We start from the raw sequence: 15,974 nt of genomic DNA on the forward strand, positions 1-15,974 counted from the left end.
CACTATTATTTACATTGTTTATAAATGATTTGCCTTTGGCCTTGGCTCATTCACGCGTGCTCATGTTTGCGGATGACGTCAAGATTTGTTATTCCTATAATGATCCTTCTTTCCAACAGTACTTGCAATCAGATCTCGATGCGTTCTGTGATTGGTGCCACGTTAATAAATTACACCTTAATGCCTCTAAATGTTCTTTTATGACTTTCAGTCGTTTGTCTCCGCTCCTAGCTCATTACTCTATTAAGTCTGTTCTGTTAGATTGTGTTCCATCATTCAAAGACTTAGGCGTTATGTTTGACCCTAAACTTTCATTTAATGTTCATATTTCTTCAATTGTCAACAGAGCTAGCAGCCTTCTCGGCTTCATTAAACGTTGGGCCAAAGAATTTGATGATCCCTATGTAACAAAGGTTTTATACACTTCGTTAGTTCGCCCTACTCTAGAATATTGCTCGCCAGTGTGGAACCCGCAATATGATGTTCACCAGCGTAGTATTGAATCGGTACAGAAGCAATTCCTTAAGTTTGCGCTACGCGGTCTAAATTGGGACCCGGGTCTTCGCCTACCTTCTTATTCTGACAGACTTCTTCTTATTAATCTTCCTTCACTTTATAACCGTAGGCTTGTTTTTGGCATTCTCTTTCTCCATAAACTAGTCAACGGAGAAGTCATTTCTACGAATTTACTAGATACGCTGTATTTTTGTGTTCCCTCACGTCGGACCAGAAACTTTTTTCCTATTCACCTTAGTAGATGTCTGACTAACTACTCTCTTCACGAACCTCTTCGTGTTCTTTGCCAATCTTTTAACAACCTTTCTCACCTTATCTCTCCTCATCTTTCTGTCGCTTCTCTTCGCGCTATACTTTTTAATCATCTACAGCGAAACCAATGAAAATATTCTGGACTTGGATTGGCTGCAACTCATCCCTGGCCACATTGGCTGTGAATCGGGGCATAGCTGGCACCTTGTGCAAATAAAACACCTCCACCGGGCTGGGGATGTTTAGTTGTATATAAAGCTAAGCTACCTTCTTCATTTAATTACTATCTGTCTTTAGCTTAAGCTTTTTCGTCGACTGCTGTGTTAGTTGACGTAAATAAATAAATAAATAAATAAATAAATAAATAAATAAATAAACACTATCAAAAATATATACATTTTCTTTTAGAATTGAAATGTCTGCACCAGTATCGATTAATTACCGTTTTGATGTTTTTTAAATTTAGAAATATTCCTGAACTAAGTTTGATAAGGAATATTGTTGAATATCTTAAGGTAGTTACCACGGTTACCTCTGTTATCTTTGTTTTCTCTGTTTTCTTTAAAGCACCATGCTTGAATGGCCAGTTGCCGCAGGGGGGCAACTGACAAATTTGTCATTGCATCATTCACGTTGTTAAATGTGACGGCCTAATAATATTTATTTATTTATGTCAACTAACAACAGCAGTCGACAAGCTCTAAGCTCCTTTGCTTAAAGATTAAAAGTAAGCTTAGCCTTTTACGCAACTAAACGTCCCCGACCCGGTGGAGGTGTTTTATTTGCACAAGGTGCCAGCTATGCCACGATTCACAGCCAATGCGGTCAGGGATAATTTGAAAGCAATGCGATGTCCAAAATGTATTCAGGGGTTTCGCTGTAGATTATCAAAAAGGATGGCGCAAAGAGAAGTGGCAGTAAGATGAGCGGAGAAAGGTTGTAAGTAGATTAATGAAAAGAGTAGTTAATCAAACATCTAACAATTTTTTTTTTTTTAACGTTTAATATATATTTGTTGAATCTACTCTTAAATTAGAGCCTAACAACAAGTTTGAGATATTTTTCTTAGTCTAGTACTTAAGGTAAATCCTGGGGATATTGCAGGCGGCCCGAATCACTTGTTATTGGGTTGGTCTGTCATTTCTTTTAAAACGAGTTCTATTATTAGTTCGCGTAAGGGAATTGGCAAGAACATTTGAGTGTACATCCAGTTTTGGTTTTCAGTACGAAGTTGTATAGAAGGACTTTATACTCCAGACGTAGAGGGAACCGAGCATTGATGATCCAATGTAGGCTACTCGCTTTCAGTTTAAGCTGTGACTTTTTTGCTTCGATGTGCTTGCGTCAAGTTAGTCTTTTGTCTAGGTGGATGCCAAGGTAAGTGACATCCACAGCTTGACGAACTGGTACGTTGTTTAGCATTAGAGCTGGACAGTTTCTTCTGTTAAGCGTAAATGTAACATGTTTTCATTTCTGCTCGTTGACCCGGATACGCCAGGTTGCTAGCCATTCCTCTACCACCTTGAGGTGTTCCTCTAATTTTGCAGAGGCTTGTATTGGGCATTTGGATCTGCTGAGGATTGTCGTGTCATCGGCAAAAGTGGACGTTGTAAGTCCTAAACTCTTTGGTAAGTCTGCAGTGTACAGTAGGTAGAGCAATGGGCCGAGTACACTGCCTTGCGGTACACCAGCTTTGATTTCAAAATCAGCCGAGACGGAGCCGTTACATCTTACAGCGAATTTCCTATTGTAAAGATAATTTTCCATGAGTTTGTGGGTGTACTGAGGCAGTTTTTGCCGGATTTTGAACATCAGACCCTCCAGCCAAACTCTATCGAAAGCCTGGGCAACGTCGAGAAAGACAGCCGCACAGTATTCTTTTAGTTCGAATGCTGTTCGTATTTCGGATGTTATGCGATTGACTTGTTCAATTGTACCATGTTTTTTCGCGGAAGCCGAACTGGCCTGAAGGGATTGTGTTCTCCGATGCCAGAAATGAGTTTAGCCGGATCTGCAGGGCCTTTTCAAAAAGCTTCAAAAGACATGGCAGCAAACTAATTGGCCTATAGGATGATGGCTGGGTTTTGTCCTTTCCCACTTTAGGAATCATGATGATAGTGGATCTTTTCCATGTTCCACATTATAGCATTGAACAGTTTGCAGATGTATTGTATGGCAATTATAGGGAGTTCTAGGATCATTTTCGGTGTGATTAGGTCATGGCCAGGGGCTTTTTTTCGGCTTTAAGTGGTTTTTAATAACTGCAGTCATCTCATCCGATTAGAGCTCCGAGTACTCACTATCCGTTAGTGTGCTCGAAAGGGGAAGTACAAATGAGTTTGTTATTGGATTTGGATGGAAAACCATTTTTAAAATGTGTGGCAAATACGGATGCCCTCTCTTCGTCACTGCGGGCCCATCCACCGGTTGGACTCCTTATCTGTGAAATTGTCTCTGTAGGAGCGCTTAAAGTTGGGTGGGTTTTCCACAGATGATGTTTAGTGTTGGTTGGACTGAGCTTTTCTATGTATTTCCTTTGAGCCTAGCTTTTCTCTTGTGTTAACTCCTTGGAGAGGTTGCGATTGGCATGCCTTAGGCAAAGTTTCGGCGAACAGTCAATGTGGGCACTCATGTACATTTTAAGTTTAAGCCAATTTGTTTTGTTGTTTGTAAGCCTATATGGGCGTTCAAGTTCTTGAGGTCTTGTTAATAGTGTGAATAGCACTGGAGAGTGATCGGAGGATAAATCTAGCAGTGTATCCGCAGTGATCCGATTACGCGGAATCCGCTTGCTTATTGCGAAATCAATCAAGTCAGGCACTTTCTGTGGATCTGAGGGCCAATAAGTAGGCCTACCCGGTGAGACGCAATCCATCTTATTGAGAGGGTTGACTATAGTGTTGTACAACTGCTTGCCTTTAGAATTAACCAAGCGAGATCCCCAGTGCGTATGTTTGGCGTTATAGTCCCCTGCTACAATGAAGCGATCTCCGAGTGTTTTAAAGAAATCGGTAAATTCCTTTTCAGAGATTGAAAAGCGTGGTGGGCAATACAGGGCAGCCAATGTAGTGTTGCCGCAGCTGGTTTGGACGGTTATAGCAGTTGCTTGTGTTTCAAATCCGTTGAGAAGCGAGTGTTTTATACAGTTTTTGATTAGGATACCAGTCCCGCCATGAGCATTTCCATCTGGATGGTTTGTTGCGTAGAAGGTATATTTTGGTATTTGAAAACTATTTTTCGATGTTAAATGTGTTTCCGATATCAGCAAAACTTCGATTTTACTTGAGTCTAGGAATAGTTGCAGTTCATTTTTGTGCTTGGAGATGCCGTTAGCATTCCAAAGGCATAGACGTAGGGAAGCCATTATTTATTCTCGATAAGCTTTTGGATAAGCAGGTTTTGATTCCGCATCAGTTCGTGCATACAGTTTTGCATGAACGTCATAAAAATGGTCATGTTTTGATTGAGTGAGATCAATAGGGCCTCTAAACCACTTGGAGTTTGCTGGTCAAGCTCTGGTGCGCTAGGTTGCGGATTCTGTAGATGGTGGAGTGATGGGGTCTCTTTTGCGGGCTCCGTCTGTCCAGTTCGGAGCACACTAGCGAAGGATACACTAGGACTGTATGTAGCAGGCATGTAAGATGATCTAACAGCCTTGGCGAAGAATACCTCCGGTGTAGTTTTAGAGGCGTTGACGGTGACTTTTGGTCCAGCTGGGGGTTTGCGCCCGTTTAGGTGAGATTTAAGATCCTTAAAGACAGGACATCCTCTATAGTTGGCCGTGTGGTTCCCTCCACAGTTACTGCATAGTCTTAGTGCGACATTGTTTCTGTCCTTGGTGCAAATGCCATCTTTATGATGTTCGCCACAGCCAACACACACTGACCTGAGATTGCAGTTGTTAGAGGTGTGGTTTTATTCCTGGCAGTTTTTACACTGCGGTGGTTGGTGTGTCTTATGGGGCTCCTCTATGGTGATTCTTCTGTGCAGTAGGAGCTGTAGGTTGTAGATTGGGTGCACTTCATTTGGCTTCGACCGCTTTGCATCTGGTTGGAACTCGATTTTAAAGAGCGGCTGTGCGACTTTGTTCTTGTTGATGATGTTGACAACGGATTTGACCGCAAACCCTTTTTCGACCAATGCTATTTCTTGACACTTAATTTCTTTAATGTTACCCCTATTGAGAGGGGTTACAACAAAGTTATTTGCCCCTACTGTTTCTACTAGCTTCGAAATCAGGGCGCTGCAGTTGGCTCCACGGATGTATAAAGGGCCGATTTAACTTTATCTACAGCGCCGGCTTGATCATCTTGCAGATCGGCAAGAATTTTAAAACGAATCCCGCTAAGGGGTGCTACTCGTTCATTTGGTTTGGTTATTTTAGGCGTATTGCCACTTTTTTTCTTTAGCGGGCTTAGCTTCCGCTTAGTTATTTTAATATACATATCTATCCATTCCAGTTTGGACAGAAGTCGTTGGGTTTATTCTTGTGGCTGACTCTGGGCGACTTGTCGTTGACGGCTTGAGGCAGGTCAATACTTCGGCAGACGTTGCAGTAGTTGCTGTCAACGAGCTGACGGTGCTGGTCGGGGCAATCGGTGACCCAGTTATCGATATTGATGGAGAAGCACACTGCTCTCTCCACGGTAAGTTGCTGTTGATTGCTGAGTGGCTGGCACTTTCGGTGTTATTGCTTACGTTAGCATTCAGTGGGGTCGGCGACACCACCGAAAAGTACGCGTTGTTGCGTTGGACCGAGAATCGACGCTCACGTTGTTGTTGTACAATTAGTTCTAGTAGCTGTTGCTGGCGGGAATAGAGAGAGCTTGGGATCGAATTGGTGGACATGGCTTTTGTAAAAATTACGCACTTTGTTGTTGCAACTTAGTATTTATTGCTATTAGAGCAATCTAATAGCAATATGATTGTAAATAGGGGTCTCTGAGGCGACTGAGAGCCCTACACAAATTTTTGCAAACGCGGTCTTTTTTTTTTACACTCAATTTTTGCGGAGTGCATTAAAAAACACGTCTGTACACGGCAGCAGTTAATAATTAATTGACATCTATCAAGTTGAATAGGAAAAAAACTTCTGGTCCGACGTGAGGAACACAAACTAGTGACTAGTTTATAGAGAAAGAGAATGCCAAATACTAGCCTACGGTTTTGAAGTGAAGGACGATTAATAAGAAGTCTGTCAGAATAAAAAGGTAGGCGAAGACACTGGTCCTAAATAACTGCGTAACGCGAACTTGAAAAATTGCTTCCAAATCGATTCAGGGTGATATGGTGAACACCATATTGAAAGTTTCACACCGGCGAACAATATTCTAGAGTAGGGCGAATGAATAACAAAGTGTATAAAACTTTTGTTCCGTAGGGGTCATCGAATTCTTTCTTTCGTTTTATGAAGCGAAGAAGACGCTCTATTAAGATTATTAAAGTTATATAAAAATTAAATGAAAGTTTTGTGCCAAAAGTAACGCCTAAGTCTGTGAATGATGGTACACAGTCCAACAGATAAGATTTAATAAAGTAATGAGCTAGGAACGGAAACAAACAACTGAATGTCATAAAAGAGCACATTGAGGCACTAAGTTGTAATTTATTCACAATCAGAGAATGCATCGAGATATGATTGCAAGTACTGTTAGAAAGAAGGATCATTATAGGAACAACAAATTTTGACGTCATCCGCAAACAGGAGCACGAGTGAATGAGCCAATGCCAAGGGCAAATCATTTATAAACTGATGATGATGACTGCCTTGGGGGACACCTGAGGGAACTCGAACAGTTTTAGATATTGAGGAACGAAAAGACACCTTTTGGGTTCTGCCAATAAGATACGATTTTAACCAAGCCAACAATTTAGGGGGAAAACCCATAATGTTAAGTTTCGTAAGAAGCATAGCATAATAAAAGACTCCTTTCAAATATCAGGAAAGCTTTGTAGCTTGATATAAAGAATATCCGAGATAAAGGCTCAGATATGGAAATCGAACATATTTTAAGGATGCAACTAGGTATATTATCAGGCCCTGGTACGAAGGAAGACTTCATAGATGATAAGCTAGAGATAATACAGTCTTCAGTAGTACTAGGAAAAAACATACAATTTAAATGTGAGAAAGGATAGGATGTGGGATCCGAAGCAATAGTAGAATAAGTCGACTGAAAGAATTTAGCAGATCTGCAATATCTGAATCATTATTAGCAGTCTGGTCATTAAGTCTAAAAGTGGAAGGTAGTAAATTAGAGCGTCGTACAGTTGGTCCTCTGCTCAGATAAGTTAAATTAAGAAATGTTTAATTTGAAAGCAATTGCGTTAAAAGTAACGAAGTCACTGTTTTCGACCGATTGTTCCTATGGGAGCTATATGATATAGTCATCCGATCGTGATCAAATTTGGCACAGTAGTTTATAAGCGTAATAATCTCTCTAATATTAAGTTTCACGATAATAGCACAGAAAATAACGAAGTTATTGAGAAAAGTCACTGTTCGTGACTTTGCGGTTTGTATGGGAGCTATATGATATAGTGGTCCGCTGAATCCGAGATATACAACCCCTGCAGTATATACAAGCCTACGTGCAAAATTTCAGCTCTGTAGCTCATACGGTCTAGGAGGAGTTTGCGTTGATCCAGACGGGCGGACGGACGGACGGACGGAAGGACGGACTATTTGAACTCGTCTCCTCGTGCTGATCAAGAGTATTTGTATATACTTTGTATGGTCGGAGATGCTTCGTTCTATGCGTTGCACACTTCTGACCAAAATTAATATACACTTTTTGCAAGGGTATAAAAATCGCAACTTTAAAACTGACTTAATTACTTAAATCGTTATTGAACTAGAAGCGTTTAAAAAATGTACCAAATATTGACATTTTTTGAACTTTGGTGAAATACAACTAACATGTATGTATCACCTAGTATCACTACCGGATTACATGCACTAGGTAGGTGAAATATTTACCTATCAGATGCATATGGTCCCAATATGCGGAGACCTGTGACACCGATGCGTAAGGCATAAAACTAAGGCAATCACACCTAAAAATGCGCTGCAGGTATAAGGAAGAAGAAGAGCGCATGTGTATTGGCCTGTAGCTTCTTTGTATTTAAATGATAACATTGCGTAATGCTGTTTTGCAAATACTACCTGTTTATATATATGCCTTTCTACAATGTTAGATTGCTAATTACCTGCTTTGGAAATACTGACAAGGCAGATAAATGTTATTTAAGTTGATGAATAAGTGGTCCTGGTTGCAGGTTGGTCCTTTAAAGGAACAAGAGAGGTGATGAAATGACATCTTTTATAACAGGTGTTAGTCAAGAGATCATTAAAAGGTTGGCTGTTATCTTGAATGTTATAAATTGCAAGGAAATTGTGAATGGTGAAAAATTTTCCGAATATACTTTAAAGACTGCTCAACTTTTGACTGAATTGTACCCGCAAAAAAAACTTACCCCAACGGTATGTAATCTATGTAATGTAAAAACCAGAGGGCCGGGGCTAACTTCGACCGCGTCAAAGTTTGTATACCCTTGCAACCTTTTGGTAACTCTTTCCTTACCTATTAGCCATCAATGTGGAAGAACGTTTTATCTAAAAAGGCTTATGTTTGCGAAAGAATGTCCTACAATCATAGGAAATAACGTAGATATTGATCATAGTCACTGTTTTCCACCGATCGTTCCTATGGGAGCTATATGATATAGTCACCCGATCTTTATCAAATTCGACACAGTCATTAACAGATATATTAAATTAAGAAACGTTTAATTTAAAAACAATCACGTTAAAAGTAACGAAGTTATTTACAAAAGTCACTGTTTTCGACCGATCGTTCCTATGGGAGCTATATGATATAGTCACCCGATCTTGATCAAATTTGGCACAGTAGTTTATAGGCGTAATAATCTCTCTAATATAAAGTTTCACGATAATAACATAGAAAATAACGAAGTTATTGAGAAAAGTCACTGTTCGTGACTTTGGGATTTGTATGGGAGCTATATGATATAGTGGTCCGATCCGGCTGAATCCGAGATATACAACGCCTGCAGTATATACAAGCCTACGTGGAAAATTTTGAGCTCTGTAGCTCTTACGGTCTAGGAGGAGTTTGCGTTGATCCAGACGGACGGACGGACGGACGGACGGACATGGCTAGTTGAACTCGTCTCGTCGTGCTGATCAAGAATATATATACTTTGTATGGTCGGAGATGCTTCGTTCTATGCGTTGCACACTTCTGACCAAAATTAATATACCCTTTTTGCAAGGGTATAACAAGGACTACAAAAGGTTCAAATATACTAATACATTAAAAACTTCTCGTGTTAGACAAAATGAAGACATTTTTAAAATGCAAGCAGCCTCTTCGGACCCACTATTGCATCATTGAGACACGTGCGATCACGAAGGGATTTGGAAAATAGCAAGTATAGTCCCGAAATGTTGAGTTTATTATATTGATGTAAATATTAAAAATTATTTGAAGAAAATCAGCCAATAATAGCAAATTGTCAAAATAAACCTAAAAATTTTAATTTTTTTCTTTTTGTAATAATTGTAAAAAATCAAATTTAAACATTAAAAAATGTTACATAGTCGATTAAAACAATGACAAATTATATTTGTGATTGAAAAAACCGGGTTTCGCTTCATTTTTAAAGGAAAAACATACTTGGAAATGTTTTCTGACTTGAATATTACAGCACCACGAACACCCAGCACTTTTGACAAACATTTTAAAGCATAAGATATTCTTTATCATATGCTTTTTAAATTTTTAAAATCGCTTTATTGGTTTAGAAGCTATGATTTTTGCAATGTAAAATGCCAAAAGGCCCCATTGTGCGTCGTTTAGAATTAACAAAGTTGTAAAATCTTTTGGGATTCATGATCTAGTTATTATAGCATTGAGTATTTAAGAGACAAAATTGAGATTTCGCAACACAATATTTTGCATAGTTAATTTTCTCGATTTAATGTTACGGAGATTAGAAAGCTTTCGTGTGACCCAGACCGGCGTACTGGAGACGGTAGATACATTCACATAAGTAACGCATTTATCAATTAGAAAATTAGGAGCAGAGTAGAAAAAATTCACTGCAGAATCTATATCACGACACTCAAATAGAAATGACCAATCAAAAGAGGAAATAAGGTTGTTAACCCTCTCATGCCCGATGTTGCATATACGCAACATTGTATTTATAAGCCTATAACTACCGTTATTTTAAATTTTTTGTTTTGAATCTTTCGCTGAAATATAGCTGCATGTGTTGAGTGAGCTTACAGCTGATTGTGCGGCTGTCAGCTGCACACGCGTTCAGTTTGTAGCTATTCTCCCGAGAGCGTAGTGAAAAAATGAGATCTTTAAAAACACGTGGTTTTAAATTAGTGTTTAAAATCATTAAAACAATTACTGCATCGTAAATATAAGTTCAACAACTTGATAAAGAAAGGTAAGTGAGTATTTAAAAAAAAAAAAAACAATGAAAAAACTATTTAGTTTGTTTGTAATAATTTTGTAAATGTAGTGTTGCGTATATGCAACATTGGACTACTGTGGAAATTTTCGAATAATAAAATTTTTTCTGTGAACAGATTCTAAAATGCGCCCAAAAGGTCTAACTCAAGCTGAGATTGTAAAATTTGCCAACTTTGATTGGGATGATTCGGCTGATGAGGAAAATGAAGAAGAAGAAGATCGAAATATGGAGGAAATTATAGAAGTAACTTTGCAAAATTTGGATAACAGAGCTGAAAATGTGGAAGTTAGATTGAGTGACCAACTTATTAGATCCGAAAATGATAGAGAATTGAATGAAAATGAATACGTTGTACAGGAGGTGATGGAACAAATTGATTTGAGGAGTTTGAATTGGAGGAGTACAAAGTTTATGGAAAACAGTTGGTTGTTGTACCGTAGAGACATAACAAATACAGACGGCGAATTGAAGCATATGCCGCTCTTAAATTTCCAATTAAATGTTGCTTCCGAGCTTTTCAACGCAAGTCAAACTATATTTGTCGCCAAAAAGAGAGGTCGTCCATCATCACTCCTTTTGACAAAGAATTCACCCTCATCATCACCAACTCCATTATCACCAGCTCCTTCATCACCAGCTCCGTTATCACCAGCCCCATTATCACCAGCCCCATTATCACCAGCTCCAATATCACCAGCTCATTCTACGGGCTCTGAGTCAAACCCCCCTAAAAGAGCTTATGTTGCAGACCCAGCAAAGTCACTACGACTTGATGGTTATAATCATTGGCTGGAATGGGGAACAAGAGGAAGATGTAGAGTATGCAGATCGGGATTTCCAAGCTGTAAGTGTAGCAAATGTAATGTGCACTTGTGCTCCAATCCCCAAAAAAATTGTTTCGTGTCATATCATACATAAATATTAATAAACGGCATTTGGAAAAAAAAAAACAATTTGACTTTAAATATATAACACAATTGCCCAATGTTGCATATACGCAACATCCTGTAGCTCTTGAACCAGGACACCAAGGACATTCAAATTTTTTTCAGTTGATATTGAGGTCAAGTCTAGCTTATCTGTCAACTCAAAAAAATTTTAGCCACGCCCAATTTAATTCGGGCATGAGAGGGTTAACTGAAATTTGTTTTACAAAAACATCTATGATGAGAAAATGAGATCGAGAAATACAGAACTAATAGTGGGATCCGAGAGAAAAACAAGATCAAGAATTTTTTTAGAAGAGTTAAGTTAAGAATTTAACTGATATGGCAGACATTCAAGTATTGCAATTCTAGAGTTCTTTAGCAAAGTCTGCTGATGATAGAACTTGGTGGTTCTTGAAATAGCTATACAGACAACCTGCTCACTTTTTTGTGTGTTGCCTTTGAAATAATCTTCTGTTGGAAAGTGCGAAGTTTGATTTCTTTTTTTAATGATTTTTTTTTTTTTTTTTTTTTGCAGCTGAGAGTGGTACTAAGCCTTCGACATGGACAAATTATTAGCGAGGAACGAGGTGGCGTACCTATGGATTAATGGTGTAATTTCTTCCTTCTGGCTCATTGATGCATTTTCTAAGCTATTTTCGTTTAAATTCATATCGTTGAATTTATTACATCTATACATGACTGTGCTAAATTTGATATATGGGCAATTCCGAAATCACTCACACGACTTTCGGAAGCAGAATAAAACTTTATTAGTGAAAGAAATCAAAGAAAATCAAATATTTTACAATTAATCACTAATAATTTTTTAAAGTACTTTTAGGGTACTATCAAACGTAATAAAAATTTTGGGCCTCCTGTTTTTATCTGTTGAAAAAAAGCTCCAAAAGAGCGGTAACTCACACGACATCAAATATACATGAGATTATACATCATTGCTAACAACCGCCAAACTCTGCGAACTGTCTGAGAATTTTAAACTTTGTATATTTTTTGCATATATTAGAAATGTTAAGCTTTATTTGTAGACTTAAGATTTTTCCATATTGGCCTCGACCTTTTTTTAAAAATTATTTTTCTGAGTCACTCACACGACATCACTCACACGACATTTTTTCCAGTACAGTTTTCAATGCATTTTCATAGAAAATTTTAGTTAATTTATTAGTATTTTAGCTATTAATACAAACCAAAATAAAAAAGGGATTATTTATGAGTTGATACAGACTAATAAATACTCTATACTCCAAGAAATATATATGTATTAATTTATGTAGGATTTTTGGGAATGGGAAGTTCGGCCCCTTTTTATTTTCCTTTCGGTGTTTTATTCCCTTAGGTTGAAAAAAACCTACTTTCGACTTCAATTGGGTTCTCTCCTTTTTTTCCTGGAATTTCGGGTTAATTGTCTTTGTTTTTCTTTGATTTCGTAAGTTTTAATGGGTCTCTTTTTATTTGTGCACTATACCGCCTTATATTTTCACTTTATTTTATTTATATTTTTTTTTTTTCCATCTAAATTTCAATTAAAAAAACGATAACAATACTTTTACAAATAAATATATATATAAGGGTTTGCACTTATGGTCACTCACAGGACAAACTTTCGTAGTTAATAAAACAAAAAATGATTTGACCAAAATTTTTTTTTTTTTTTTTTAAGATTGTTTAACTAATTTGACGCAAAAAATATCTTTTCATCTATTCTTCTGGAAAAATGTAAATGCTAAGAAAACTTTTACTGTTTTTCGGTCACTCACACGACAAAAAAAGATGACTTGACAAATAAGCGAAATTACGGTAAACTCGTACTCTTACGGCTCTCTTTATATTTTTTACGGTTAGTTCACGTATCTAAGTTTCATTTAAGAGTATAACATTTACGGTAACAGAACCTCTAATGCCGTAAATAATTTAAAGAGTAATCTCTTAAAAATGTAGCAAGTTTACTAAAAACGTAAACTCAACTTTTTTTTACAAATATTTTGTACATTTGAACTTTTTTTTCACTATTACTATTCAAACATGTACATTTGGAACATTTCTTAATAAAATATAATGAAAAAAAAACGTATATTTGGTACTTTATGTTTGGGTCCTGTGGTTGACCTTTTTCCGGAAATGCCCATATATCATAAAGCATGGGAATGATTGGTGGAAAACAGTGACTTTAAAATTAAAAATTTATATAATTGAGTTTAACATAGATATTAATGACTGTGCTAGATTTGATCAAGATCAAGTGACTATATTATATAGCTTCCATTGGAACGATCGGAATAGCTTTTTAAGTATCTGCGCAATACGCATTTGCAGTGCGTTCCGGATATATCGGATATATCGGACTACGCAGCGCATGCCATCGCTGGTCTGACACCAATCGTAGATCTTGCTAACGAGGGCCGTTGGACTGAATGCCTTATCCCGGACCTCCAACAGTGGATAAGCAGAAGTCACGGGCGAGTGACGTTCTACCTGACTCAAATCCTGATCGGCTGGCTATGGCTGCTTCAAATCAAACCTAAGGCGCTTTGGGCATGAGTCTTTCGACGAATGCACGACGAGTTTTCGGAAGTCGTCATCATCGAGCAACGGCGACTAGAGATGCTGAAAAATGCGGTGTAGTTTAAGCCGGCCGCTGCGAAGCAATACCTCGCGGTAGTCCCACAGCATTAGATATTATGCTATATGTATTGTAAAGCGTCTTGTCTGTGCATTAGCATTAGCCATTTGAGTTACAGAAAAAGAGTTTGGAACATGTAAAAATATTGTGACCAAGCACAGCCGAAATAATTTCTTTGATATTTTTTTTTTTTTTTAATTTTAAATTTACTTAATTTGGGAACTAATCGCTTAAGTAAATAATTAAAAATTAAATATTTACTTACCATGGGTTCAAACAGTCCAACCCTCTGTTTTTGCACCTGGAATAAGTTGTTATCACTAAATGAAGAATTCGGTCGACTATTTTCCAAGAATGTAGCATGTCGGTGTGGCTCAGTTACAGTTACATTGCTTGTGTTATGTAACGTTGTATGTCCACTCAGATATTGATGGTGTAACTGCTGTTGGCCTTTATGAAAGTCAAAAAATTTGGTCATATTTCCTCCATATAGGCCCTGTGTCAAACCGCTTTCACCGGCCTGCAAATGTTGATTCAATATTTGTTGCTGCTGCTGCAAAAGCGCATGAGTGTGGGCTCTACCAACATTATTTTCATTAAAATTAGCGACCATATCTGGAAAAAATACCATGTATTTGTAATAAAAATAATTTTTAAATAAAAGAGTAGGAAAACAGAAGATTAGAGAGAATTTGTATATTAAAAAATTGGTTTGCATTAAAAAAAAAGTCATTATACCCGTGCAGAGGGTATTATAAGATTGGGCAGATGTTTGTAACGCACAGAAGGAGACGTTTCCGATCCCATAAAGTACATATATATATTCTTGATCAGCATGAGAATGTTATTTGAGCTACTTATAGCCCGGAGAAAATTAAGTATTGTATCGTGTCTTGCTTTTGGCGGACAAAATAACGCCACCCGTGGCCGAGCGGTTGGTTTACGGTCTGGCGTCCGATCATCAGGCCGCAATTTAATTAGCAGAATCGCAAAGAAAACAGAGATGGTTATTTTCTTTCGTTTATTCAATTCAATTTTCAGTGGTGGCGGAAACTTTTTTTAGTCCTGCTTTTTTCTCTCTCTTTTTCTTTTCTCTTCTTCTCGCTTTTCTTAACTTGGCCGCGCTGGCACAAAAAAAAAACACTATCCCTTTCTGCGGCGCCGTTTTTAGTGTGCCGAGCCGTAGCAAATGGGACCGCTATTTGATGGGTACCGTTTGCCTACTGTCTGAGTTACCCCTCAGGCCGTCTGAGTTACGGTATGAAAATTGTCAGGATCAGACCACTATATCATATAGTTCTAGAAAAAAAATAGATGAAGAAATTGGAGTATCTCTATGAAATTTACTTATATAATAGTTTTGGATATAAAACACCAGACACCGAAATTTCAATCAGATCGGATAAATAAAACACAAGTTACAGTCAATATAGATCGACAGTGCTGCAGCCAGCCTACGACGTTATTGCTTGAAATCCACAGAGCAGCTGAGCACACACAGACGCAACGCTACATTAAGTGTATGTGTATGCAATGTGTGTACAAATACAATTGGTTTCCAAGGGGAAAGGAAAATAAATGAAAATTATATTTTGAAGTGTTTGTCTGGAACAATTTGGAACAAGTAAAAATATTATGGCCAAGAACTGCAATGGTACAACCGAAAGTAGAGTCTTTGATATTTATTCCCTTGCAAAAAGGGTATATTAATTTTGGTCAGAAGTGTGCAACGCATAGAACGAAGTATCTCCGACCATACAAAGTATATATATTCTTGATCAGCACGACGAGACGATTTCAAATAGCCATGTCCGTCCGTCTGGATCAACGCAAACTCCTCCTAGACCGTAAAAGCTGAAATTTTGCACGTAGGCTTGTATATACTGCAGGGGTTGTATATCTCGGATTCAGCCGGATCGGACCACTATATCATATAGCTCCCACACAAACCCCAAAGTCACGAACAGTGACTTTTCTCAATAACTTCGTTAATTTCTGTGCTATTATCGTGAAACTATATAATATTTGAGAGTTTATTACGCATGTAAATGACTGTGCCAAATTTGATCAAGATCGGATGACTATATCATATAGCTCCCATAGGAACGATCGGTCGCAAACAGTGA

General features: G+C 37.9%; 1 protein-coding gene across 1 annotated transcript in view; it reads right to left on the reverse strand.

Annotated features, from left to right (window-relative positions):
* LOC137579584 (putative uncharacterized protein DDB_G0285119) overlaps nt 1–15,974 on the reverse strand; it is a 111,006-nt gene that overhangs the window by 38,269 nt on the left and 56,763 nt on the right. Inside the window, exon 6 of the mRNA XM_068293364.1 lies at nt 14,114–14,463. Within this exon, the coding sequence (XP_068149465.1) occupies nt 14,114–14,463 (350 nt within the window). The remainder of the gene's footprint in view (nt 1–14,113; nt 14,464–15,974) is intronic.

The sequence above is a fragment of the Drosophila tropicalis genome, unplaced genomic scaffold, assembly GCF_018151085.1.
Source record: "Drosophila tropicalis isolate 14030-0801.00 unplaced genomic scaffold, ASM1815108v1 contig_715, whole genome shotgun sequence".
Lineage (NCBI taxonomy): Eukaryota > Metazoa > Arthropoda > Insecta > Diptera > Drosophilidae > Drosophila > Drosophila tropicalis.